This window comes from Epinephelus fuscoguttatus, linkage group LG1 (assembly GCF_011397635.1).
Source record: "Epinephelus fuscoguttatus linkage group LG1, E.fuscoguttatus.final_Chr_v1".
Lineage (NCBI taxonomy): Eukaryota > Metazoa > Chordata > Actinopteri > Perciformes > Serranidae > Epinephelus > Epinephelus fuscoguttatus.
In genome coordinates this window covers 30,811,994-30,839,582 of record NC_064752.1, presented here as the reverse complement: position 1 = coordinate 30,839,582, position 27,589 = coordinate 30,811,994, and the positions used below count along the sequence as shown (strand labels likewise).

Genomic DNA, 27,589 nt, shown 5'->3' with positions numbered 1-27,589 from the left:
GCTGCCACAGAGCCGCAGCAGTTGAGAGACAGACAGACACACTGAAGGACAGAGACAGCCTGAGTTAACAGCAACCGACTTCAACACTTCCTTAAACACCGTTGAAGATTTCTGGAGCCGAACAGTCGGTGAAGCCGCTGTTTAAGAAGCAATTCCGGTAAAAACTCGCGACAAACAAGAAGACAGTGTTCAGCTCAGCGGAAGAGGTAAGTCACAGTTTCTTGAGAAGCGGTTAAACTTCTTTGTGGCTGGAGAAAGACTTGGTATGGTTTGACAGTTGGGACAACAGCACTTTGTTGCCTGCAGAGTTGTAAAGACTCTTTAATGTGGGCTTTAGCTGATGTTTTGTCTTATGATAGATGAGCAAAGCCGGTTGACATCAGTAGTAAAAGTAAAAGGACTGTGAGAGGAGCTGCTGTCGCGGAATAACTCCATCTGTCTGTCGCCGTGTTACGGTTGTAGTTACGTAAGTTAAGCCATGTTTCAGTGCTTGCAGGTCCGGTTAGTGTAACAAAACTGAACTTGTCTCTACTGATACTGGGGAAACTTTACTCGGTACACCACAGAAAAGCCCGTTTGTTAGCTCCATACATTCCTGCAGTGAAGTGTTGTATCCTATGGCAACAGAGGGTCTGCTTCAGTGATGTAGCTAGCTAACGTTAATGGAAAATGTAAATGGGGCTAAAGGGTTGCGTTCACTATTATGCTAACGACCAGCAGCATTAGCACAAACCAGGAAAACATTTAGTTAACTCAAGCACTTTAGCCCATTTAAAAGTCTCCTTTCATTAGAGGACAAGTTTCCCTTTCTAACACTTTAACTCTACGCCTCAAGTGTCCCTTACTGGGGTGGTTAAACCTCTTAATAGTTCATGTGAGCAAGTAAACATCATATTTACATGTTACACTATTTCTGTCTGTGCTCAAATTCACCTCTTAAAAACTTCAACCTGGGTGTTTAAAGGTAAACTCACAAAAAAGCAGCACTAAGAGGGTCTGTAAAAACGCGCTTGAGTGAGTCCCACAAATTGTATACACTGTGTAACTGCTGATTGTTAGCCTACATCTAATACACATCAATATGATTTACTGTAGTGGTTCCCAACTGGTGGGTTGCTGTCCAAAAGTGGGTCGCATGTCCTTTCTGAATGGACCGCAAGTGACTTGGAAATATGTCATGTTTGTTAAAATCAAACTTGATTTTGAAGTACAGTGAATTTCCAGCACAGAGTTTCTATTTTGAAGAGCCCTTTCCTGCTGCAGAGTGAGTAAATAACTGACAGAAAACTAGCTCAATAGCCGAACGCAAGTATGACGCTGAATGTATTCAACTGTTTGGACCTTGAAATAATGACTTTGGCGAAATCTGGACCCTGTGGCTGGACCAGTTGGGAGCCACAGATTTACTGTACATAAGAGCTGCAATGATCAATCAGTTAATCAACTAGATGTCAACTATTAAATTATTCAGCAATTATTTGATATTTAAAGATCCATTGTGTAGGATTTAGGGGGACACATTGGCAGTAATTGACTATAATGCTCAAAACAGTGTTTTCATTAGTATAAAATCACCTGAAAATAAGAACAGTTGTGTTTTCATTACCTAAGAATGAGCCATTTTTATCTACCTACTTTGGGGGTCCCCTTCTGTGGAGTCCACCAGGTTGTTTCATGGTAGCCTAGAACGGACAAACCAATCACTGGCTCTAGATAGGGCCTAAAAAGAAATTTTCCCCATAGACTTGCACAACCCCTGAGAAATTACTCATTTTACTATTGAGATTATTTGATCCGTTAGTTCCAATAACATTTCCACAGCCTAGCAGACTCATGCAATCAAATCATTTTATTGCCATTCCTGTAAGTGGAGGGCTTAACTGGAAGTCAGCTGCTTGGCTAGCTGAGGTTTGCTGCTCAGCCGTGTTCGGCTGTGCTCGGCCGGCGTCAGTCTCTAGTGTGCTTGTTCCGTGGGTCCTGAAGTGTGGAAGATTCAGGTAATTTCATACCTTGGAGCTTTTTTGGGTTCATGTGCCACTGAGCAACTTTCATAGGAATAAACGGGGTCTCACCTCCAGCACTGTATCCAGTTGTCTTTATACATCCATGAGATAAGGTCATTTGTCGTTTTTGCATCTGCCACTAGATAGTTATCCTACATGCTTGGGAAAATAATCAACAGATTATTCAACAGTGAAAATAATTGTTAGTTGCAGCACTACTGTACATGTAGTCATAAAATGTGGATATAACTCTAATTTCTTGAAGCTAAAATGCAAATTAATTGAGTATAAACTGACTTAACTTGAATTGAATGCCAGGTTTCACCCTTTGGTTTAGGTTTGACAGAAAGATGACAGTGTCACAGTCATTACAAACACAATACAGATGATGACCAACAGCACTTTGCTGACGTTGGTCTAGAGCTGCAGCGATGAGTCAATTAGTTGATCGACAGAAAATTAATCGCCAACTATTTTGATAATTAAATAATCGTTCAGGTAATTTTGTTAAGCAAAACAGCCAAACATTTGCTGGTTTCATGCTTTCTGTCTGTGGGAATATGATGGTTTTTGGTCATACACAATAATAAACTGAAAAGCTTTGGATTTCTGCACTTTTGGTTGGATAAATCATACTATTCAAAGATGTAACTTCAGAAAGAAATCACACAGGGCATTTTTCACTATTTTCTAACATTTTGTTGACAAAATGCTGAATCTAGAAAATAATGGCTAGATTAATTGATAATGATCATAGATGCAGCCCTGTTGTCTAACTTGAACTGGAGCTGGTTTACATTGTTCAGCTGAGACTAAAGTCCATGAGCTGGCTATGGTCCTTCCCTTCATTGCACTCAGGTGAAGCAACAAGAATTTCCATCACATAATCCCCAAGTACCCTTCATCACCTTTTTCTATGTGAAGTCAATGATTGAGAAGCAGGCCAGATGTAAAACACAATGAGAAGAATGCATTTGGGGCAACAAAAAGAAGTTCCATGTGTCAGTAGGGTGACTCAATAAGTCTCTGTGTGAAGACTTCCCTGCATTCTTGTGGCTGTAAACAACAAAGCCTTGTGAGTCCACAGTAGCTGACGTGACACGTCAGCTCCGCAGGTACACTAAACACATTATCCTATTTTGAAATATTTCTTCCATCGCTTGCAAAAGTCTTGTGTCACACGCCACACCACAGTTCTGCCTTTGTGGCAAGACTCTGTGTCCTGTTGTTATCTTCTGAAGCCAATGCAGCTTTGTGAGTGCAGGTAACACTATCTGCCTGCATCTGCCTGCAGTTACTGGTGTGTCAATATTGGCTTGTGGCTTCATGAGCTGCTTGGAGGACACAGTTGGGACATCTGCTCAGTGAGGAGTTGCTCATGCAGCACTGTCCTTTGATAGTACCACACACATATAAAAGCATCTCTGACTCATAAGATTTAGACTGATATTAAGCTGTATTGAGTGCATGAATAATTGATCATGTGCTTTAAGGCAGGATGGCAGAGTCAGGTAAGTTTCAATATATATGGCAAGCGAAAAGTCAAAAACTATCAACAAGACACTTGTCATAAATACTCTACTTTATCTGTTTTAATGAGATATTTACAGATTTAAACTTTGAGCTGCCCACGGATGATCAGTGGTAAAAGTGCTCTGCACTGGCTGTGCCATTGTTTTCTTATGGAGAGAGCAGTGGCACCCAGCTAGACTGAAGTGCTATCCTTGGCATGGCATGCTGCTCAAAATTGCCACCAAGCGCTGCACTTAAACTTTGACCTTGGTTGCCGCTGACCTTTCAAAGCACAACTGACAAAACAGTTGCATGTGGCGTAGCCAGAAGTGACACATGCAAGCAGGGTAGGTCGAAAGTGATGGAAGAAAACATCCTTCCCAAGTTCCCTGGACTCTATAGCACAACATTTAAAACATACCTCAATCTTGCCAGGGGAAAAGTAATAATGCATGGCGAAATGTCAGGAGTCAGAGGGGGCTGTCAGGTTTTTGAATAGGCATGGAACCTAAATCCAACGCTAAAGTTTGCTTAGCTGCCTTGCACAGTTTTTGATGACATACACCTGTGCTGACTCTGCAACCATTTGTGCTACGCTCTGCGCCCTACCTTGCGGTGAGCAAAGAGCAAATTTCTTATCATCTGAAGTCAGCTTCAGAAAGTTACTGCTGTTTGTGATGAGACACTATTCAACATTAATACAGTCAAGGAATTAGAATTATTTCAGAAACTGAGGTTTGTTTCATGTAGTGTAGTTATAGTGTAGTTATACTTGACAAAGTTTATTTTGGTATTGACATCAGACTCAGGTGGTGTCAAAAGAAATATGTTTGATAATATTTAGCACCAGCATCACCAAAACTGTGTATACATTTTGTTTTATATGTCACGGAATATGCAAGGCCTAGTATCTACTACACACACACGCGCGCACAGACACTCACACAAACATCGGCGTTTGGCACAAATTTGCTAAATCAGCTCTGTGTGATAATAGTTTGGCTCATCACTTGCCCTTGACAGCCCCAGTCCCCCCCTCTCTGTCTTCCCCACACACACTCCTCATTGTGTTATCCTGCTTGGCTCTCCTTGCTCAGATGCTGTTTTGTCTTCTAACCGAGGCTTTGTGAACTGTGAGTGAGGCAGAAATGGACACCGCTCTTAATGCATGTGGAGAGATGACACACCCACACACACACAGTGGCAGGATTGATTCCATGCTGGTATAGCAGGTTTGACTCTGTGCCAAAGAGCTCAGTGATACTCAAGAGGAAGGGAAAATCAGAAGAGGTTTTCAGCTACTCTTAAGTTTGTGTCCATGGGTACTGTCACTCTTAACATCCAATAAGCAGTTATTAACACCTTGTGTTGGTTTGGTTTGGCGTTAGGTTAATTCAAGGCACAGAGTGAAATTGTATCACTGTAAATGTATCACATCTGACTCTGACCTTGAACCAGCAACCTCAGCTCTGGTCTCATTCTGCATATCTCACTCACTTTTCTGTGCTGTCCTACTTTGTCCTGATCGCTGTGTGAATGTACTGTATGTGCAAGAGAAAGAGGTTTAGGTGTTGATGTATCCCCAGACATCATCTGTATATGTTTGTTTACATGACCTCTGTGAGTGTGTGTAGTTAGTGAGGGGGTGTTAGACATTAACCTTGGTTAGTGAAAGAAAGGAAGGCTTTGATTCTCTCAGGCCAATCCCCACTGAAATTCATTAAAGGCTGCTTTGTTCAAGGTTATTAGTGCGTGTGCGCGCACAAGTGCACTTATGTGCTTTCAAGGCGGTGTTAATGCGGTAATAATACATGCCACTGTGCCACAGTGAAAGCTTTGTGGATTAAGGGAAGTTTTGTGAGAATTATGTTGCTTTGTTTTGCATGAATTTATCTGTCAAAATTGGGAAATAAAAAGGAAGTCAAGTGATTGATTGGGCTCAAACGTTACCGTTACATTTTATGTTATTACCTCCACCACGGAGGTTATGTTTATTGGTCCTACTGTACCTGCTTCTCTATATTTGCATAGAACATTTCCCACATCATGGATTTACAGCTATTTTAAAATTTTGCAAAACACTTTCTAACCATTTTTCCTACATGCTTAAGCTAGTTTTCAACAAGTATGGTGCATATTTAATTGACCACAAAGAAAGTCATTCAATTGTTTTTTTGGCAGCTTGTTGTAGGCATGAACAATTTCACATAATTGCTGTAATTCTTGAAAGCATTGTATAGTTGTAATGGAATTTTTCAACCCACTCGCCAGAAAAAAATTTTGGCATTGTACATTTCTGCAAACCACAGATTCGTTACATTTTCACGTTATTATGTAACAAATATAGTGACACTTTACCTTTCAACAACATTATGGTTAATGAGTGGTTGGGTTTAGGCACAAAAAACACTTGGTTATGGTTAGGAAAAGATCATGTTTTTGTTAGAAATACTCAGTTTTGGGGGGCACAATCCCAGCATGAAAAGCAGCAATGTCTTGGTAAAAAACAACTAAGCACTATCCCTGCCAACAGGTGACTACAAAACACCCACAAAGCTGCTGGAAAGCCGGCAATAATTAGCTACAACACAATCGGTTTTATTGGTTGTTGGTCTGTAACAGTGGTCTGCAGCTTGACAGGCATCTCACTGAGGTTTCACAGCATCCACCATACACTCCACCTCCTGAAGACACATCACTTTAGAACTGTTGATATGACATGAATGAAACATGGAAATGTGACATATTCTGGGTTTGTAGAAATGTACAATGCCAACATTTTCCTTTAGCTACTGAGCTGCAATTTGGCATGCTCATATCAATTCCACTCCTGCAAAATTTTGCAACTGAAGCACCACAGCATTACGATTTTTTGTAGTCTACAAAAATCTGCATGATGTTCATCCAATTATACATGGTGAAAATCCATCACGTATGCTTGCATGCACATCTAGATCTAGATGATGATGAAGATAGACAACTTCTGAAAATCATCCAAGTGGTACATTTCAACGATCCTACAGATTTTACTTTCTGAATGCTTTTTGTTTATGTATGTGAGACTGGAAACACAGTGTTCCAGCAGACACTCTCAATCAACACTACTATCACAGTTAGGAACAACAACCTTTTCCATGATCATTATTTAATGTTCAATATGGAGGGATTGTTTTTTGTTTGAGCTCCTATAAAGAGCAGTTTCATGATGCTGATGCAATAGGTGTTTACACACAGAACTACACACCAGGTTATTAGCTTTAGGCGCGATTGTGGCCTGGCTGACTCTGACAGTGCTTGCTCAGGTACATTATAATCGTGTGGAGCATATTTGTTCAGCTCCGATTTGCCAGGCCACTGACTGGCCCAGCTCAATCCAGCTAGGCTGTTTAAGATCTCTTTTGCCCAGCCTTGCACTCTCCTTTTCTATCCCTGTCACTTTGCATTGACAGTAAAACCTCTTGAAGTAACATTAAAAGGAACACAAAGTGGGGGAGGGACAAGGAAACTGAGAAGTGCTTTGATCATGCAGGTGTGCATTTTCTTCATTTTTTTCCTTTACATTTTCACAATATTTCCTGATACTGATTACAGAATATATTACAGTAAACACTGTGGGAATGTGTTAGGCACTTCCTGGTTTTGCTTGACAGCTCCCTCAGGGCAGCATCAAGTGAGCCAGAAACCTTCAAACCTGACATACTCTCATAGTGGTAGCTATGACATGTAATTTGGAAAGACTGAAATTGTCAGAAGTCATGTCAGTTTTATTTATAAAGCACCAGTGCCCGTTCACAATAGATGTCATCTCATGCCACTTTTCATATAGAGCAGGTCAAAGCCATGCTCTTTAAAGAACAGGTTGATCTGTTACCTGCGTTCTACTTTTGAGCCTTTAGCTCTAATTAGCATCTTGTTTGGCCAGTTTTCCATGCTCGAGGTGTTCTTCTGTCACTGAGGCAGACATAATTTTCAGTTTTGTCAAAGCCCTCTCACAGCCCCATTTTGCCCTTTCCTGGTAGAGAAACACTGACTCAATTACTTGTACTAAAAAACATCTGTGAATATATTGACCCTGTCAGGTCAAAACATATCAGAATACTCAATCAATGGAGTCAGTATACTGCCGGTCTTGATGACATTCTCAACATTACTTATCCAGGCGAGTTGATTTATCTCTACTGATGTGCCATTTTCACAGCACAAATATTTTGACTTGTCATGGTAGAAAAAGCACAGGTCTTAGTAATAACATTAACACCATGAGAGTCTGACAGTTAGCCAGTGTGCACAACACCAGGATCCTGAACCTAAGGCAGCCAAATGGAATCCATACATTGCTTTTCTTATTTACACTTGTGCTTTTCCATCTGTGACATGTTCAAATGTCTTCCGTGAAAAGGACCTATTGGTATTCAATCAGCGGAATTTAAACATTAAAACCTCAGTTTAAAGACACCCTTTTTACTGCAGTCATTTTGACACAATAGAAAAGGTACAGGTGTAACAACCTATAATGTCTGCATTCCATTTAAGTGAGACAGTTTTAGGGTCCTGGTGTTGTGCACGCAGTCTCAGTGGAATGGCTTTCTGTAAGATTAAATGACACTTACAGTAACTGAGCCATGATTAGTATGTTTCCTGATATGACAGGTCAAAATGTCTGCTGTCAAAAAGGTATGCTGCTCATGTTTAGGTTTAAGTGCCTTAAGTCCTGAATGGCTTCTATAGTTGCAAAAACAATCACTGCCTTTGACATAGTACCTCTTAATATACAGTGCCCAAGTGCAATGCAGTCAGCATTTGGACATCAGCATTTCTGTTGTGTAGGAAACGTAGCCCTGTTAATGCATCGACTCCCAGTGGACCCAGTCACAGTGTTTGTTCACAATAGCTTCCGGGTAGAAAACCCTGTGTCACAAACAAACAATTTAATTGTGCTGAGCATATGGGGATAAAGAACAGCTGATGTATCAAGAGAAAATGGATAGGTCTTGTTGCGTATTGGGGTGCTGGGTGGAGTGGAGAAGGGTTTGGGTTTTTCAGATTTCCATCTGCACCTGAAGTAATTATCTTTTAATATTCCTTTGTCATTGGTGACATCAGTAGTCAATGAGTATCTTTCCTGGTAATGCACTAACAAGCCTACACTGCAGCCATATATCCACTTCTTGCTGGCTTGAGTCTTGCAAGTGAAACACCTACTTAGTTGGACTGAGTTCAGGTAACCGACTTTTTTGTTGAGTCGAGAGCGTTCCACTGTCTGCCCATAAAGAAACTAATTGGTTTTCTTGTCTACATGGTAGAGATTGTTGTTGAAAATTAGTGGACCAAAAGGCGGCAAGTTTGACACTTTTCACTCAAGATGAATGTTAACACCTGCAGCACATGCGCTCTTTGATGTGAACAAACCTTCGTTGCAATTATGAAGCAAAAGAGTAGCCTAGTTGGGGTGAGGTAGGGGTTAACCATTCATCAATGCTCTGTAGTCAAATATTCCCACTGTATGTTTGAACAAGACTGAATCCCTTTCAGCTGTTCTGCAGGCTCACAATAATAAGGTTTTCCCTGTAGAGATTAATAGTCTATGTCAATAATCTAATCATCTCTTTCACTGATTTGTGGATTTCCATTTCAACTCTGCTAGAAGCACAATTCAAGGTGCTGTTGAAGAGCAGGTAATTTTGTTGTTGTTGTTGTTGCTCTCAGTGTAATTCTACCTGTTTTCACTTATTCCTACCAATTAAAGGTTGACATACAAAAGCTCCCCAACCTGCTGGACCAGCTTGATCACTTCTTCCACTGAATGACATCTCCAGTAATTCAGTGCATACCAAACCTTTGAGTTGTCTGTGGTGCCTTGCTGAGCATGACTTTGATGATCATCTATCTATTGCAGACAGTCACGCATCTTTGTCCCCAGTAATGTGTCTAACGCATGCAATGTAATGGAATATTGGTTTGACGTCATTACAACTAAAGGTTATTTCCTACAGTCTTGACTGTGCTTGATTATGGAGATGTATCATAAATAAATGCACCCTCCTATTGTTTGCATGCTTTGGACTCTGTGTATCATGGGGAGATTTATTACCCACTGTAAGCACCTAACTCTTCACTGTATCTTGTATGCTCGGATTGGGTGGCTGTCTTTAAAATTTCATAGACTTTTACATTGGCATTCTCTTGTTTACAGAGCTATTCTTGGCCTACTTCCATCATATTCATGTGTGTACATTAAGCAAAAAATTGAAAATGTCCATGCTCTCCATTCACAGAACATGTTTTTATTGTTTATATCTAGCAGTGTTTCCCATACATTGACGAGACTATGGCAGCCCAAGGGTTCGGACCAGGGTTTTGTATATTAAAGATTAGGGGTGCCACAACCTTTATTGATGATAACCGCGATATTTAAAACATTGAATATTTATATCATGTTAATAATTTAAATATGATAATATTGTGCGTATAATCCAGCGCTTCTTCAGTCAATTCAGTTTCTTTCCGTTCTGACTTTGTCTACCTCACCACCCATCAACACTCATATTTGGCTGTAATTTATTTAGCAAAAATCCAAAGACAAAACGCACGATAAACAAAATTAAAGATGAATTTGACTGGTAACATTATTATTGTTTTAACTTTTCTATAGGTATTGTGATAATATTGTTATTGTGAATTATTTTGGCCATCACGTATGACCCACTCTGAGTGTGTGGCAGTGCATTTTTCTGCAGAGACTCTGCCCTCTACCTGTATGTTCTTAAATTCTGCTCATTTTCTGAGTTTGGGATATTTATGGGTGTGACCGACTGAAAGCAGCAGGCATCCAGGTGACACAGCGCTGAAAAAATGCAAATATCGTAAGGTAAAACACCAAAGGAGAGTGAATCTGGGCTTGGCTTTTACTTTCACTTTCCCTGGCATGTGTGTTTATAGACAGTAACCAACAATCCTGCATAGTGTACCTTTAATCTACTGATTTCATTAACTACTTGCTGAAATTTGTGAATCTTCTGTCCTGTCAATCACAGAATTAACTGTTCTAGCAATCAGTTGTTGAAGTTGTCGTTATCATATGCTGCTTCTGAAATATATTGCACTGAAAGCATATAGTTTGTTTACACAGTAGTTCATTTGACTGCTTGATATGACGTGCGACAGGCAGTTTCATGTCAAGTGGCATTTAATGGTATGTTCTAGTCACTTGCATCTTGTTGTTGTCATGTTTTCCGTATACAATACCTTCATCCTGTAAGTGTATGATTTATGAATTCTTTTGTGTTGAAGTTAACTCAAACCACAGGCAGGTAGTCCAGCTTTACATTTGCTGGTACTTGGCAGTCCTGTCAGTCTAGGACAAAAGCAAAATTGAGAGCAGCTAAAAGGCTTCTAGAGGCCACACATGTACAGTATCCATCTCAGGAAGTTGACTTGTGCCTGTATCCACTGAAGGGAAATCTGGTTCTATCATTGAGTCTGGTTTCTCCTCATGTCCACTGGCCTGCCTTCCAGTGTGTTGTCTTTTTTCTAATCGTTTTTTCTTTCCCTCCCTTTTGCTCTTTTCCTCTACCCACCCCTTCCCCAATTGCATGTGCTCATTTTTTCCACTCTCTCTGGGGAAACAAGGCTCTCCTTTCTATGTAGCAGTGCCTGTGTATGTGTACATAAGAGAGTGTGTGTGTAAAGTGGAGAGAAAATTGGACGTGTACTCAAAAAAGAATGCTTAGTGTGTATTTCACATCTGGCAAACTCCATAACTTTGATTAATATTGGGTTGTTGATTTTTTTTTGTGTCTTTCTGTCTGTATGTGAGCATGCGTGGGCAGTATTGTGAGGGCTGTAATATTTTTCGACCCTACTGACCTCATTCAGAAACAGTCGCTTGTTTGAGTCTTTAGATCCCCGACAGGCTCGCTGGGTCAGTCAAAGCCTCCAGCAGTAACAACAGAGATGTTTCAGTCTCATGGAAATGCACTATATCCAAAACATAGCTAGCTAAGGGCTGTTAAGTTGTAGCTAACATATGCATTCTCTATTACAATAACTTTATCCCTTTGTCCCAGGCACTTTTTATGAATACATATCTCTGTAGCCTTACATTTACATTCTTCACATGTTATACAGTATAAAGTATACATTTATTTATTTTGTGATCCTTAAAGTTCTCTTATATCTTCCACCTCAACTCCACTAATACCTGGGCAGAGATTTGTAATTTAGGATCAATTGGTAGTGGTGTGAATGGCTCTGTGGTAAGCTCTGTCGCATCAGAACCCAATGGCCCTTGGTTTGATTGAACTGGCTGAAGGTCTTTTTGTTGGAGATGTTGGAGCATGGACTGTGTGAGTTTCCTCCAAAGTCATTGGATCAGAAAATTGCATGCCTTAGTGTTGATTTCATTGACATTTGAAAATGTATGCAGTGTGTCTTCACTGCAGTCAGCAGTTACTAAGTTATTGTCAGTCACTCCAACACTTTGTTCTTTGTTCACATGCTATTTTGGTTGTCCGTTAACTTTAAATTAAACTGGACTCTTGACATTTTCTCACCAATTTGCTAGCTACTGAGTAACCTCTGACTTTTGTAGCAGCCGGGGGCAAAGAGGCTTACTGAAAGGGCACCTTGGTGATGGATCCTGAGAAGTCAGTGTTAGTCATTCACTTCCCCTCCAGATTTTTCTTTGTTTGTCTGGAATATAAAACCAGCAACTTCCAGGTCCTGTCTGTTTCTGTTGTGCCCCAGTGCCTCCTACATTCTGCACATCCGGACTGAGTCAATTTATCAAGAATTATGTTCACACACATTCACAACTCAGAGCTGCTCAGTGCAGGTACAGTGAGGCCTTGTACTGCTAAGCAGCAACAGTGGAGAATTAAGGCTTCCGCTTCCTTTTAGCTGCAGTATGAGAATTTTTAAGAACCTAACACTTTCTCTCTCTAAAATTTTGCATTTTAATTGTCACTCGGCTCAAAATAGCATCTAGTCTACCTTTGTAGGCTGAGCGGCATACATGTACATATATCACAGCATGTTCCGGTTCAGTCACTCAGGGTCTGAGCGTGACATTCAGCAATGTAAAAAGGAACATGAACACAAACAAAACTCATCTCCCTAAGAATGATTATTATGAAAGCAAAAACTGGGAGGCCACAGTATATTCCTGTCCTGGAGTTAAATGCACATATTCATACTAACCTAAGAGAAGTTAATGTTTCTGTGCATTTTGCTTTTATGGAATTACTCCACAGAAACAGACGCAACTAAACATTGCATAGTAAAATGAGAGGCTGCCTTAAATCGCAGGCATGCCATAACTATTAATTCAAGATTATGTTGAAAAGAGACTAAAGCTACAAGAGATCATGTTAAGGAACTTAAAGGCTCACAAGCTGTGGAGGAATTCTGTGGGATTCTTATGCTACTTTGGGAATTCGGATGTCGGCTGATATTCCCTGTGGGTCCTGCTACTCTGGTGTAGTTTGTGTGTAACTCTTTGGTGCAAATCAGCCTTGATAATATAAAAGCTTTAGTAAGTGTTTGTTTGTACATTTCTTTCAGGCACAGGTCCAACGTGAGGCTTGACTGACAGCCTCTTGGAAAATGTTACCCTTTGTAATCTGTTATAACAAGGCCCCTTGAAGAGATATGGCACTAGTTTCAGCTATTGTTTTCTCGGTTAGACAGTTTAGTGTTATAGACTGATTTACTGAACACTGTGTCCCTTTGCTGAAAACACAGGACAAGTGATTGTCTTTCTGACACCTAATGACTGGCTTCATGGTGTCATGATACTGACTGCTCCTTCATAAAGCGCGTTGTTCTTTCAACTGACTGTATCTCAGCTGATAATTTGGGATCATTAGATATAATAAATGTTATTAATCTAAAGTACAACAGTGATTACTCCCTTTGCAATGACTATACTATTTGCCAGTCGTCACGTTGCTAACTTGCCTGCCACACTACCTAGTAATTAATAAGTTAAGATGTATAGACGGGAGCAGTTGAGCAGGGTAAATTAAAAATTACACTATTAAGACTTTTGTTCAAATCTCACAAGATGCGCTTTAAGAGGAAGTGTATGAAACCCATAGATTGAAACTGCTAAACAAATGTGTCAGTGGAGCAATTTAGCTTAAATGACGCAAGCGGGTGGGCAGTTTTGCAAGCTGTGGTTTTTCTGTTTAAATTTTATACTTATTTTAAAATGAGTTGTATTACTGAATTTGCACTTGAAGTGTGAAAACTTTGAGAATGAATGCATTTTTGTACAGTTGACAATTCAAAACACCTGCTGCATTAGGTGAATACCTTTACAAATGACTTGAGATAAGTGTTTTGTCTATGTCAGCAGAGTGATGTGTTCACACATCAAACACAATTTTTGTATTGTGTTATTCACGCAACTTTGACCGCTGGGGTGTGTTTTTTGCAACTGGCAAGTGTTCACCTTTCATGACTGTGCTAACGGTTGTGCTAACTAACTGTGGAAAGCAGCTAACAGTTAACTTGGTTTGCAGTAAAGTACAGCCAATAGCTGGAATCACATGATATGAACATGGGGGCTCTGTTCTCTGAACCAGCATGAACCACGACGGCAACACTCCGTTATCCTTTATACTGTCAAGACAGTGCATTACCGCTTCACTCCTTCCATTATTTTCTTTCCACAATAAAAGATCAAATTAAATTACAGAATTTATCGTGTAGTCCTATGGTTTTGCTCACTGATCTCCACGCCCTCTCCTTGTTTGTCCTATCTTCGTGCAGTACTGACGTTGAATGGCAGAACTACGGACACCCTACAGTGTTTGTTGCTAATCTTAGTAACTTCAGGAGAATATCAACTGGATCTCAATGGTGATAGGCTTTGTCACTACAGTGTCATGTAAATTTCTTGCTCAAGTAGAAAAATTTCTACATTCATAAATATGCGAACAATGCAAATTTCACGTCTTCACGTTACTCATGTTGCGTTGCCCGGCACAAATTTGTGTCTATTTGCGTCTTTGCATTGACTTTGTATACTTGATGCTAGTCAAGATTGACTTTGAAACATTTATAGCAGTTAAAGATAGAAAAGGTGGAATTTATTTTTGCAAAGACGTTATTTGGAAACAACAGAAAAAGATCCCTGAATGGTCGGCAATGTCCAACTAAACAGTGCGTAAACAAAGCAATAGAATAGTGAGGCTTTTTTGTCAACCATTCAGTCAGCAATTGCCCCAGAGGTTCACCGTTTACTAAAAAAAACAGAAAATACTACAATCTAATCAAACAAAGCTGTTAAAACTTGACTAACTGTACCTATAGGAGATTAAATGTACCCCACTTTTATCTTCTCACAATCAGCAAGACTAATGCTGCTAGTGTTGGCAATGTAGTACTCCAAAAGTCCTTTGAAGAATGGCCACAGACCCAGATATATACAGCCAACTAAGTAGAGACAGACGGGAATAAGGACTAGCCAGCCAGGGTTTAAGGGCATTCTTTGTGTCGGAAAAATCAATATGAAAATGGTAAATGCAAAGAGACTTCACTGCTTATCTTCTACCCTCTGTTTGTTTTTTTCCCCCAATACTGGGACTTTTTGTTTGTCTTGGAAATGTCATCCTTTTGATTTTCATTTTCTCTCTGGTAATCCCAAACTGTGCACATGAGAGCAGGATGAGGGAATGAGACATTCAGTTTCCTCTTCCCTCATTACTGGCAGGTAGTTTCCAAAGTTATGTCTTGAGTAGAAACTTCTGCTTCCTCTGTAGTTTCTATCTGAGGACAGTGTTAGCCACAGACTCTCTTCCTTCTTGTTTTAAGTGCAGAACTTAAGCAATCAAAGTACAAGATGTGGGTGTGCGGTGTGTCTGTGTGCACATGCCTCTGTGTGTGTGTTGTTCTAACTGTGAGTCTGTATCTTTGTTCTTTGTTCCAGGAGGCTTAGGTGAGTGGTCACCATGGCACCCTTCCTGCGAATCTCCTTTAATGCTTATGATGTGGGTGCTCTGCCTCCTCTGTCTGAACCTCCCATCTGTGCCATCAAGATGAAGGAGTCTGTCAACACTGGTATGTACAGATGCAAACATACACGCAGTCATAATTTTATCTGGATAGGGGACTGGACGTCCTAAATTTAATTGCCTTAACAGCCACCATCTGCTGGCTTCAGAAACCCACAAGCTCATGCTCCACCAACTCCAGACACTTTGTGCTGTAGCCACTCCTTTGCTGTTCTCAGTAATGAATGATCCCAATCTTCTTTCACAGAGCGAGGAAAGACCTTGGTCCAGAGGAAGCCAACCATGTATCCAGCATGGAAGTCCACTTTTGATGCTCACATCTATGAGGGGCGCGTTCTAGAAGTGGTCCTCATGCAGAGCGCTGAGGAGCCATTGGCCAAGGCCACGGTGGGCGTGTCTGTACTTGCAGAACGCTGTAAGAAGTCCAAGACCAACGGTCGTGCTGAGTTCTGGGTGGACCTGCATCCTTCAGGAAGGGTCCAGATGGCTGTACAATTCTTCCTGGAGGACGCTGATGCAGGTAAACCTGCTGCATCTAAATGGTCGTGGCAAACCTGCTTTTAAATCTGAAGTATTTTGCTAACATAAAATAAATATGCATGACTAAGTAAGCTAGTTAAAGGTAAGGAGCAACTATCCTTAGATGATATTTGTGAAGAGTCACGCCATATAATCCATATAATCTATCGAATCGTGTGGGTGTGGTTTAATCTGATTTAACTGACAATGGCTTAGAAACTAAGCAAACAACCCCACAACTTTCATCACGTTTAGATTCAGATATTGCTAAATCCTAATAGGAAATATGTGACGTCACATCACCTTTTTCTTACTGAGCCTAACCACTTCAAACTAGTGTGAACAGCACAGACAGAAATCTCCCAGGTAAAATAACCAAAACAAATTCAATTTTGGCAAGAAATTCTGTGTGTCCTTGTACGACCCCATCTCTCAATGAAGTGGACGTGGATGATTAGGAAATACATTATGATTACACAGCCTTAAAAACAGTGTTCCCTGACCGGGAATCGAACCCGGGCCGCGGCGGTGAGAGCGCCGAATCCTAACCACTAGACCACCAGGGAGTGGTTGTCAGCATGAAAGAAGCTAGTTTGCTATGCACAGCTGTTAGGAACTGTCCATGGCCGCTTCTCCTCTCTAACTACTCTCAAGAACACCCACAGTGTCACTCTCCTTCAGTGTTGATATGCAATGCCCTCTACTGGCAGAAAAGATTCCTCACCATTTCCTTGAAGTTTCTACACACAACTACACTTTAACATATTTGTTATTGCGGACCTCTCTGTGGATTGTGAGGTCACCAACTGCCCTACAATAAACTTCCTACCTCAAACTTCCAAGGGTTAATCTGCATGCTGGCAGCATATCTCACACTAAGCCTGTCAGGTGACTAGAGGTGTGGTCATATAGCCAATGCACTGGAACAATCCTTCAGGGTCATGTTGGAGTTTAGCCTCAGGGCTGACTGTACTTGAAATATATGGCTCAGCATATGTAACAACAAGTGTTAATGGCTGTTTCTCTTGATACAGATGTGTTCACGAGGACTAGGGATTAAACAAGTACATACAGTATAGTGCTGTGACACTGTCACAATACTGCAATTTCTAACTTTGATACAATACCTTGAAAAGTATTGATATTCCATATATTTTCAGTACTATAGGGAAAAAATTGGCATAAAACTGACTATTTTTTACGAAAAATAAAATATGATAAGGCTACAACATGACAAAGATTTTTCTTTTCTTGGTTAGTAGCAGAGAACAGCAGAATGACTGTAGTAAACATTAACAAAAAGAGGAAGCAAGAAAGCTGAAATCGGTGTATCGATACTGCAGAAAATTTGTATTTAAAGCGTTTAAAATATTTACAATTGATGTGAATCAATAACTTGGTATTTTTGACATCACTAATACAGTATATTAAGCTTGTGTTGATATTGTATGCTGACTTTTTTTTAATTATGTGTTTCAATGAGTTTTAGATCTTCAGGGTCTATCCTGTCATGAATCAGGTAAAATATTAAATCATTAGCATATTTGGTATGATAAGGCAATTTTAAAAACTTAAATAGCAAAAAAATCATTCACCCATGGCAGCTTGACATCGAAATCGTATTGCAATAATTATCTGCTTTCAAAAACCTATTTTAGTTTCACTTCTGCTTAACACAGATGTTAGGCAGCACAGTGCTGTATTCAGCTGTGAGCTTACCACTCCAGACAGGGAGACCAGTCCGTGGCAGTCACTGCTGTCTGCCAACATGAAGTAGGATTCATAAACTAGTTCTGGTCAGAAGGAATTTCTACGTGGGAGCAGCACAGTCAGGGTTCACTGTTCAGGGTTGGAGAGGGTCATGAGAGGGCAGTATGTATGCTGTTACAAAAGAGCCCCATACTCCATCAGTTCCCTCCTACACACGCTGCAGGTTTCCTGAAAAGCAGCCCGGAGTATTTTTAGGCATGTGTGAACAACCCTCAACACTGTCTGCCTCGCCCCTGTTTGTCTTCTTTCTCTTGCCCTCTGTCTCACTCCCACTGTCTTGGCTCAGCTCACTGAAGCGCTGTCCAAACATAAACATCTGTCAGTAGAATGGCAGAGAGGAAATTAGTTTATCTCGCTCACCTCATCACTCTTCCCACTTTTCCCTGTCTATCAATTGTCTCTTTAAGGCTACTCCTTTTTTTGAATTGTCCCTCTATCTCTCCCCCTCCCTCCTCCCCCGTCTACTCACTTACCCTCTCTATCTCCTCCAGAGTTTCTGCCTTCTTTGTTTACCTCTCTCACGCCTCTTTTGCCGTCTTCTCTGGGTGACTTTTGCCCCCATCCCGTTGACTTGCGTCAGTCGAAGCCGCTTAGCCAAGATGGCATTTTTCTGTGTTTACTCCTCCATTTAGCAGCAGCAACAGTGGTCTCCTTCTATAGCAAGGAGAGCCTTTTGACTCGGTACCTCCTGGCCATTAGAGCTGATGACTAATTTATGATAATGCACAGTGTGACGTCATTTAAGGAACAACTCCATCTTCAATGTATCCCTGATATCTTTTGTATTTGTCTTTGGAAATCATTAAAAAGGTGTATTTGGATAATACTGAATTTTAACACTGTTTGAAAAGCAAGTTTTTAAATATAACAGAAAAACAGTTCTACTACTGACATGCAAGTTTTGAACAGAATAGAAATACAGTAATTTGATTTGTATATCGATCTCTCCTCTTAGCGATAAGTCAAGCATCGGTGAAGGTTTCTCCTGAGGATGGACTCACAACCCTTAACAGGAGGAGAGGAGCGTTCAAGCAGCCCAAGGTTCACGTCATCAAGAACCACGAGTTCACCGCCACATTCTTCGGCCAGCCCACCTTCTGCTCTGTCTGCAAAGAGTTCGTCTGGTGAGATGCCGGCCTTGGTTAAATTATAGCTTATATGTCGCCATGTTATGTTTGTGTACTTCATCTGGTTAACACATCAAATATGCTGTTTACTTTGACCTTCAGTATGTTTTGAGTATCCACTACCTTCCGAGGAGAGACGACGGCAGTAATTTCCTATGCTACTCTGTTTGGGCATGACTTTTCCAGAAACAGCCAATTTGTCTGTCTGCTTGTTTTTCTGCATTATTATTACAATCAGCGTTGTTTTTGTACGAAGATGCCTGCGGCACAGCTTTGATAATTCCAGACCATTTATGTTGTCATCTACTGTATGTTCTCTGGGTACCAAATGAGACAAAAACATTAGTTGCCCAATAAGAAAAGTCCTGCCCCCATGGGTGCTTCTCAAAAGACCAATTAGTAGCGGTTCTAGTTTCGCAGAAGGGGTTGGGGGGGTGTAATGGTAGATACAACAGCAGGACAGCTATTGTGAGGATGAGTCAACGTCTAGGGAAATCCCACAAAGCTGTCATGTTGTGTTCCAACTATGTCAGCAACACTAACCTTTGAGCCAAGCTCCTCCTCCGATCTCCCAAACTCACGTATTGTCTTTCCCCCAATAGACTGACAGAAGGAGATCTGATGTTTTCACTGTGGCCACTTATCATCTGAGCATTTTTATATGTACAATTTCAATTTAACATGTGATAGATGTCCTCCAGTGATACTGGTAACAATTAAAACCCTTGAGTCACTGCTGTGCCAACTCAAGCAACAGGTCCCTTGTGCTTTCCTCATGCTTGTTTTTGTACTTGCAGATAGGGTTGAAACAGTCACTGGTTTCAGATAAACCCTGGTGAAATTCCTGACTATTAGTATTATCGTTTTAAAATTTAACTCATTAAAACCATGTTTGAGTACGGCGCTTTAAAAAACTCACAACACAAACTGTCCACAAACAACCAATGTTAGGAACAGTCTCCCAGACACAGGTGCAGCATGTAGCGTGGGTTTGTTTACAAAGTAGGCATGCAGCAGGCAAATCCTGGTCTCTTGTCTTCATCTACAGTGACACAGACACTCCAGCAAGCATTTCAAGACAGGCTATCTTTAATTAATGCACATTAGATATGCTTTTTTTACATAGTATTTTGGCTATATAATTTTTATGCAGTGTTTAAATGTTTATGCAAACAATAAGTGTGTATTGCTGCTAGTTTTATTTGTGGTTTTCAATATAAACCATGGTGAATCAGTACTTTTTAGACATTTTCAGCACATGTTAAAGATACCAAGATAATACTGACAGTTGTGATAATTTTGGTCACTGTAGTCTGTATGAGATTTTCATACTGTTTCATCTCTATCTGCATAATAATTTGGAGAAAAGTATGCAGGCAGTACAGATATAGTTTGATAGCATTTGCAGGAAGAGAACGTAAACCTGTGCTTTACTGCTGCTAATTATCTTCAGCTAGTTATAGTATATCACTGTCATCACTACAATCCTGATATTGAACACCATCCGGGATATATTGCTCTAACATCTGGAGCCATATTTTTCTGAGTTACGGCTGACAAAAATTCTTTGCTCTGCTTCATGTTACCCATTACAAGGCTGTAATCACATTCATTTTCTCCCATACAGGGGGCTCAACAAGCAAGGTTACAAGTGCAGACGTGAGTGTTTCACTAACTGTATTTTTTAATCACATTTTATCCTTTTGTATTCTTCACAGTTAACACAGTATTTATCATTTATTTCACCCAGAATGCAATGCAGCAATCCACAAGAAATGCATTGACAAAATCATTGGCAGGTGCACTGGGACAGCGGCCAACAGTCGTGACACTATGGTGAGCAAAGTTAATGTTTTCCAACATCGCTGCAAAATCTCACCTCAGATCTGACACTAACAATGAACTGTATTCTATTTTACAGCATTAGCTTTTATTACTTTCCCCAGCTATGGCTCAGTAATGACTCTATATTCCCTACTGCTTTATTTTATGGCATATGGCTCATACTGCTGTGAAGTAGACCATTAATCATTAATTTTGTCAAGACGTTGTTACCTTACACAAAAAAATGCAAACCGTTTCTCATGAATTTTTCAGAACTATACAGATTCAACCAAAGTTTACTAACAACGTCAATATTTGATTCAATATTTAAGTTTTGGCTTCACATCCAATTTCATTTAGATTTTTACTTGCAACTAAACCTGGCCAAACACATAGTGTAGAAACACATAACTTTCATTGGGTTCAATCGATCTCTGTGTGATTGTAGTTCCAGAAGGAGCGCTTCAAGATTGACATGCCGCATCGCTTCAAGCACTACAACTATAAGAGCCCCACTTTCTGTGACCACTGTGGTAGTCTGCTGTGGGGTCTCTATAAACAGGGCCTTAAATGTGAAGGTGGGTCTAATGTGTTCTTTGTGGGGGTTTTTTTTTACTTTTGTTTTAAATGTTAAAATATACCTTTCTCTTATTGCCTCTAACACCTCTGGTATTTTTCTCTTCCATTGTATTCCCTTTCTCCTCCTGATCCATCCATTTTTCACACCTCTGACCAGACTGTGCCATGAACGTACATAGTTACTGTCAGACAAAAGTGGCCAATCTGTGTGGAATCAACCAGAAACTACTGGCAGAAGCTCTGTCTCAAATCAGCCAGGTTTGTACTGCAGCAAACTATATTTATTTTAGTTAGTTTGTGTGTATACATTTTATGCCAGTCAGTGCTAATAAGAAAGTAAGGAAAAATACTGATTTTCGATTTAAAGTATCAAAAATATTTCAACAAGCTTTTTTTCCATCCCCAGAAATCCATTAAGAAGAACGATGACTCTAATGCACCAGACATTGGGATCTATCAAGACATCAACAGTGCAAAAGCAGACCCTAGTGGTAAGATTTGTTCATTGTAGCACACATCATCATACAAAGGTGTTTGATTTCAATCAAGTTTTATCTTTAAAGATAAGATAGCAATAGCAATGTCACTGTCAGTCTGTTAAACTACATTTACATTCTTAAATCTTTGTCCCTTTTATGAATTTGCATGTATCCTTGCATCCAGATTTGCATATGTATTTACTCTGTGTGTACAAATGTGTATTTACAGCAGATAAAAATGGCAAGCTGCGTGATGGCTCAAGCCCCGCCCCAGCTGCACCTTCAGTCCCCCGGGTACGCCTCAACATGAACCACCTGGTATTCCACAAGGTGCTAGGAAAAGGCAGCTTTGGCAAGGTAGGTGCACGGTCCCCGTCTTTAAGTCCTCTCCCAAATTTAAATGAAATGATTGGCTAGACACAAAAAAGGAAGACACTAACCCTAAAAAATTGCACAAACCTGTTATGATTGTTATGTTAGACATGTATCAGGGATAAAACCATATTCATCCTGAAAAATGTCTCCATGTGAATGTTAGCTTTGTAAATGAACATTACCCACCAAATATAACCTTGAAAACAGCAGTGCAATAAGTGGAAACAGTTCATGTCTTCATGTTTTTGATAGTTTGAAGTGGCCTTACTAAGAAATGAAATATGAAATGATGAAAGCTGAATTCTGACACAAGCGAGCTCTGAAGGGCGCACATCTACAAGAGGCAGATTCTTACCATTTTTTCATGCCTTAGTATACTCTGTCATCAGAGTCTATCAGAGTCCCTCCTTCAATCATGTTTCATTTTATAATTGATTTATTAATGGCCCCCTCAGCTATAGTTTCTATCTTTTTATAAACTAGGTTTATTAGATCAATACATCTACTCACTGCCTGTTAAATGATGACTTCCCCTGCATCGATGTCGGACTGGGAGATGGTTTTCAGATGAGAAAAGAGCTTAATTATTCATCCATCACTAGATGCCAGGCAACATTTGACAAAAACATATACCTTATGAAGGCTGACCTATTTGAGGGGACAGAAAGGCAGACGATGCAAAGTTCATCTCTATCCAGGCCTAATGTTGCCTGGTGGCAGTGCATTTTAGTGAGATTGAACACCCAGTGTTCTCGCTCAGTTACATTGAGATTCAGCATGTAAGGACATCAAAAGAGAGGGAGCTAGAAATAACCTTCTCATATTTATTTTATGTTGCTGTGATTGTAATCCACAAACCTGGTGTGATCATACTGATGAAATACTCACGTCAAGTGGCTTTGACTCCAGGTGCTGCTGGCAGAGCTGAAGGGGCAGGGCCAGTACTTTGCTGTGAAGGTTCTGAAGAAGGACGTGGTGCTCATGGATGATGATGTGGAGTGCACCATGGTGGAGAAGAGAGTCCTGGCCCTCGCCTGGGAGAACCCCTTCCTCACACACCTCTACTCCACGTTCCAGTCTAAAGTAAGCAGACACATACAAACACCACGTTTCCCCTATAAGTGTACAGGAACCCCTGCCTGGCCAAAAGGATCACTGCTTAATGCCAAAATAATGGCAAATATTTATTCATTCAGAAATCATTTACGAGGGACAGAGTCTGGGCTACGTTGTGCTGTCATTTACGTTTCTCTCCTCTTCTGTTAACTGAGGGTGGGGCTTTGCCTGCCTGCACGCAGAGCAGAGGAGAGATAGGTCAAGTGAACGTTGCTCAAGTTGACCACAGTTCTATAGGCTTAATATAATAATGGTGACTAGCAAGTTTGTTTTGTCTACGAATCTTAACAGTTATTATTAAGGCAAATTCCTTTGTTAAATGTTCTTGCTGTTGATTAAATTGATTCCACGTTGGTGGAATCAATTTAATTTATAATATTAATAATTATAATAATATTGATGAAATTTGTGATTTGCAATTGCACCCCTAGTAATTAATTGGGTTAGCCAACTGGACCCAAGCACCACCACCCACCCAAACACAGCCCATCCGCTAGCACCCTTAAAGCAGTCAGCCTAGGGGAAACACTGCTGTACATCTCTTCTAGGAAAGCATATAAGAGCATGTTCTCTGACTCAACCCAGGCAACAGCCAAAAGCGTGACAATTCCCAGTTGTTGATAAAGACCCACACTCCCAGCTCCCGTTACTGAATCCTTTCTCTCTCACACACACTCTCTTCATGTCTCATTTGTCTGCAGCAGTGAGCTGACAATAATGTGTTGTTTGCACAGGAGCACCTCTTCTTTGTAATGGAGTACCTGAATGGAGGTGACTTGATGTTCCACATCCAAGACAAAGGCCGCTTCGATCTCAACAGAGCCACGTAAGTACACTGGGATCCTCCTTAAAGAACTATGACTAATACAGGAACTGTCATTCTACACAACAAAGGATCTGTGACTTAAGCTGTGAAACGCAGTATAACAGTGTTTAATATTTGTTTTGCACATTTTGACCTTCAGATTCTACGCTGCTGAGATTATAGTGGGACTGCAGTTCCTCCACTCCAAAGGAATTATCTACAGGTAAAATCCCACACCCGCACTATACTGGTGTCTGCAGTCTCTTTAATCAAACTGTTACTGCATCAGAGACTGGAGCTGAATCTCTGTTTGGATTTCAAACAGAATATACTGCATCATAACTGGTTGTACATTATATAAATCTCCTCCTGTGTCTTTCCTCAGAGATCTGAAGCTGGACAATGTGATGCTGGACAAGGACGGACACATAAAGATAGCAGACTTTGGCATGTGCAAAGAGAATGTGTTTGGAGACGCCAGAGCCACCACATTTTGTGGGACCCCAGACTATATCGCACCAGAGGTTAGTTTCAGGGCCTGGCTGATGTCATGATTCACAGCATTACTTTTGCCTCAAAATCCTTAAAGGGACAGTTCACCCCAAAATCAGAAATCCATTTTCTGTCCTCTTACCTGCAGTGCTGTTTATCAATCAAGAGTGATTTTGTGTAAGTTGCCAAGTGTTGAAGGTATAGGTCGTAGAGATGTCTGCCTTCTCTTGAATATTATGCAACTAAATGGCACTCGGCTTGTGGTGCTCAAAGTGCCATACAAAAACCTTCTGCACTGCCATATGGTTGGTGGGTGTAGTTTGGTAGAAAGAAAATAGTTACTGCATAAAACTGCTCACATCAAGGTCTGTGGATTCTCTTGAGTAACTGGGTCATGATTTCCGGAGAGACATTGCTGTTGAGTTTTTCAAATGTTTTTTTTTTTTTTTTTTTTGTGGTTTGGCACCACAAGCCAAGTGCCATCTAGTTCCTTTATATTCGAGAGAAGGCAGACATCGCTACAGCTGATATCTCCAACAGCATATCACACCAGAACAATCTAGATTGATAAATATCACTACAGGTAAGAGGGGCAATATGTATTTTTCATTTTGGGGTGAACTTTTCCTTTAAAACCTATGTTTTCTGCAGTTTTGTTTAGATCATCATTTTTTAAATGCTTCAGCTTGTCATGAATCCTTTTATTTATATATAGTCTATAGCCCTCCCAGTGGTCATTGTGAGGCATGGCAGGCTCCACACATGTCAAGTCATTCACTTGGCTTCTGTCATACTGGTGAACAACAGCAGAATGCTTCCATCTCTGCAGTGTGTGTCCTTGCTGTTGCTAACATTAAATGTATTTCTTTAAACTGTCTCTGTTCTCAGATCCTGCTAGGACAGAAGTACACCTTCTCAGTAGACTGGTGGTCTTTCGGTGTGCTGGTGTATGAGATGCTGATCGGTCAGTCACCTTTCCAAGGCGACGATGAGGAGGAGCTGTTTGAGTCCATCAGGTCGGACACCCCTCACTACCCTCGGTGGATCACCAAGGAGGCCAAGAATCTGATTGAACTGGTACCTAACAGGATGCATTTTATTAAGCACACTTTCTTCCAAGAGACATCATAGATATGAATGGATTTCAGTGCTTACATTCCTCCTAATCAAAACATAGCATTGAAGGGAGCTGTTCTGTGTTGTTTCGCAAATAAATTGTCTTCTTTCTCTGCATCATTATTCCAGTTGTTTGAGCGAGATCCCAGTCGCAGGTTGGGCGTGGTGGGAGACATCCGCACCCATCCATTCTTCAAAACCATCAACTGGCCAGCCCTGGAGAGGAGAGAAGTGGATCCTCCCTTTAAGCCCAAAGTGGTATGAGTCTTTGATTTTTTTTTCTGAACAAACTCTGTAGGTACCTGAAATGCTTCTGTGTAAATTTGATTGCATGTATCCAGGACACCGATTACTCCAGTGTGCTTTGTTACATTAACGTAACTGATATCCCTGACCTGCCACCCACAGAAATCCCCCAGTGACTGCAGCAACTTTGACCGAGAGTTCCTGAGTGAGAAGCCGCGGCTCTCCCACGCGGACAAGAACCTCATCGATTCCATGGACCAGGCGGCATTTGCTGGCTTTTCCTTCGTAAACCCCAGATTGGAAAACATGATAAGAAAATGAAAAAAACCCCAAAATGGCTCCTGTGAGGACACTGTGTAAGCCCAGCACTTCGAAACAGGCTCTTATCCTATTCCCTTTATCTTACCTATATGGTCTAAGTTCATCTGGAGGGATAACAGGAACATAAAAACTTTAGTTCTTCTATCAGAGGATGAGAGATAAAAATGAATCCAGGATGTTTGCTGGTGTCCAAAGCAATAATCTTGTCTCAGCTGTCAAACTGTATAGGTGTAAAAAAAAAAAATAATATAAAGAACCAGGAAATTATGGGAGATTCCTATGAAACAAGGGTTACCATAATCAATGTTGGGGGGATAGTCAATGATGTGGTATATATTTTCTTACTTTTGTCATTTTTCCTTGTGATGACACTTTAAATCTGTACGAATCATCTAATGTACTGTATCTGGAAATTAAAATTCACAGGCATGAGCATGTCAATTCTATTCGGTTATGCAAGTATATACACCCGGCACTGCACATGCAAGTCAAAAGAGTTCACAGTACATGCGGTATTCACTCCCACCCTGTGTGCTTTGCCTGCTGCATGCCTCCTATTACACCCCACCTGTTTGTGTGTTACCACATGCATACAAATGCGTGGGTGTGTGCAGGTATCTTTAAGATGCAAATGGTGCTACTGTAGTCAGACACAGAGTCTGTTGTTGAAGGAGTCCTCAGTTGATCCCTCTGGCAGACATAGGTACCATACAAAGAACTGCACTATAAAGTTGGGGAAAATTTAAATCCCCCGAACTGAAGTCATGTTATTGCCTAAGTGAATAGTTTCCTGCACTGTCTTGAGATATTGGACGTGCTCAGCACATCCCAGGGTCTCACATAACCTCAAAAGCGCTAATCTGTTTTTTAAATGAAGCACAGGATTTCTACATGGCAGTCTTCTGTGTGCCGTCCGTGTCAAATTTCTTGCTGTAAATCAAACTGAAGCATAGTGCACACAATCATTCCATACATATTAATTTCCTGGGCTGTCGTCAGACTTATTGGAAAGAGTTGCAGCAGTGGTATGGTACTATACCTGTACATCTGTATGTGTTGAATGATGTGTTATTTGTGTGGGAGGGATGGGCATTTCACTGTTAAGCATTGGGTCTTTGAAATGTGTTATATTACTTGAATGTAGGAATTTTAACATGAAAATAATAGTGCTGTATATGGAAAATGAATATGTACATTACATGGACCTGCCTGTGAGTTATGGGTGTACTTTTTTTTACTCTCCTCATCTTTTACATCTGATTATAAATAAATACATTTTAAACTCTTA

The 27,589-nt window shown here is 40.5% G+C and overlaps 1 protein-coding gene and 1 non-coding gene across 2 annotated transcripts; one reads left to right on the top strand and one right to left on the bottom strand.

Moving 5' to 3' along the window:
• Positions 1 to 27,589, top strand: LOC125891431 (protein kinase C delta type-like). Its single transcript, XM_049580730.1, has 17 exons — positions 1 to 206; positions 15,448 to 15,578; positions 15,780 to 16,052; positions 18,777 to 18,945; positions 20,576 to 20,607; positions 20,699 to 20,784; positions 21,221 to 21,350; positions 21,509 to 21,609; positions 21,758 to 21,842; positions 22,060 to 22,187; positions 23,115 to 23,288; positions 24,056 to 24,147; positions 24,287 to 24,349; positions 24,512 to 24,650; positions 25,507 to 25,695; positions 25,864 to 25,992; positions 26,143 to 27,589. Exons 2-17 carry the CDS (start codon positions 15,470 to 15,472, stop codon positions 26,299 to 26,301), a joined length of 2,058 nt encoding a protein of 685 aa, XP_049436687.1. The 5' UTR covers positions 1 to 206; positions 15,448 to 15,469; the 3' UTR covers positions 26,302 to 27,589.
• Positions 16,546 to 16,617, bottom strand: trnae-cuc (transfer RNA glutamic acid (anticodon CUC)). Its single transcript has one exon. It is a non-coding gene; the product is annotated as a tRNA-Glu (tRNA).

Excerpts from the sequence above, each read along its gene's own strand:
- LOC125891431 (XM_049580730.1), top strand. The coding sequence starts at position 15,470 with ATGGCACCCTTCCTGCGAATCTCCTTTAATGCTTATGATGTGGGTGCT. Across the intron at positions 18,946-20,575 it reads GTCTGCAAAGAGTTCGTCTG|GGGGCTCAACAAGCAAGGTT; the intron begins GTGAGATGCCGG and ends TCTCCCATACAG. Across the intron at positions 20,785-21,220 it reads CCAACAGTCGTGACACTATG|TTCCAGAAGGAGCGCTTCAA; the intron begins GTGAGCAAAGTT and ends GTGTGATTGTAG.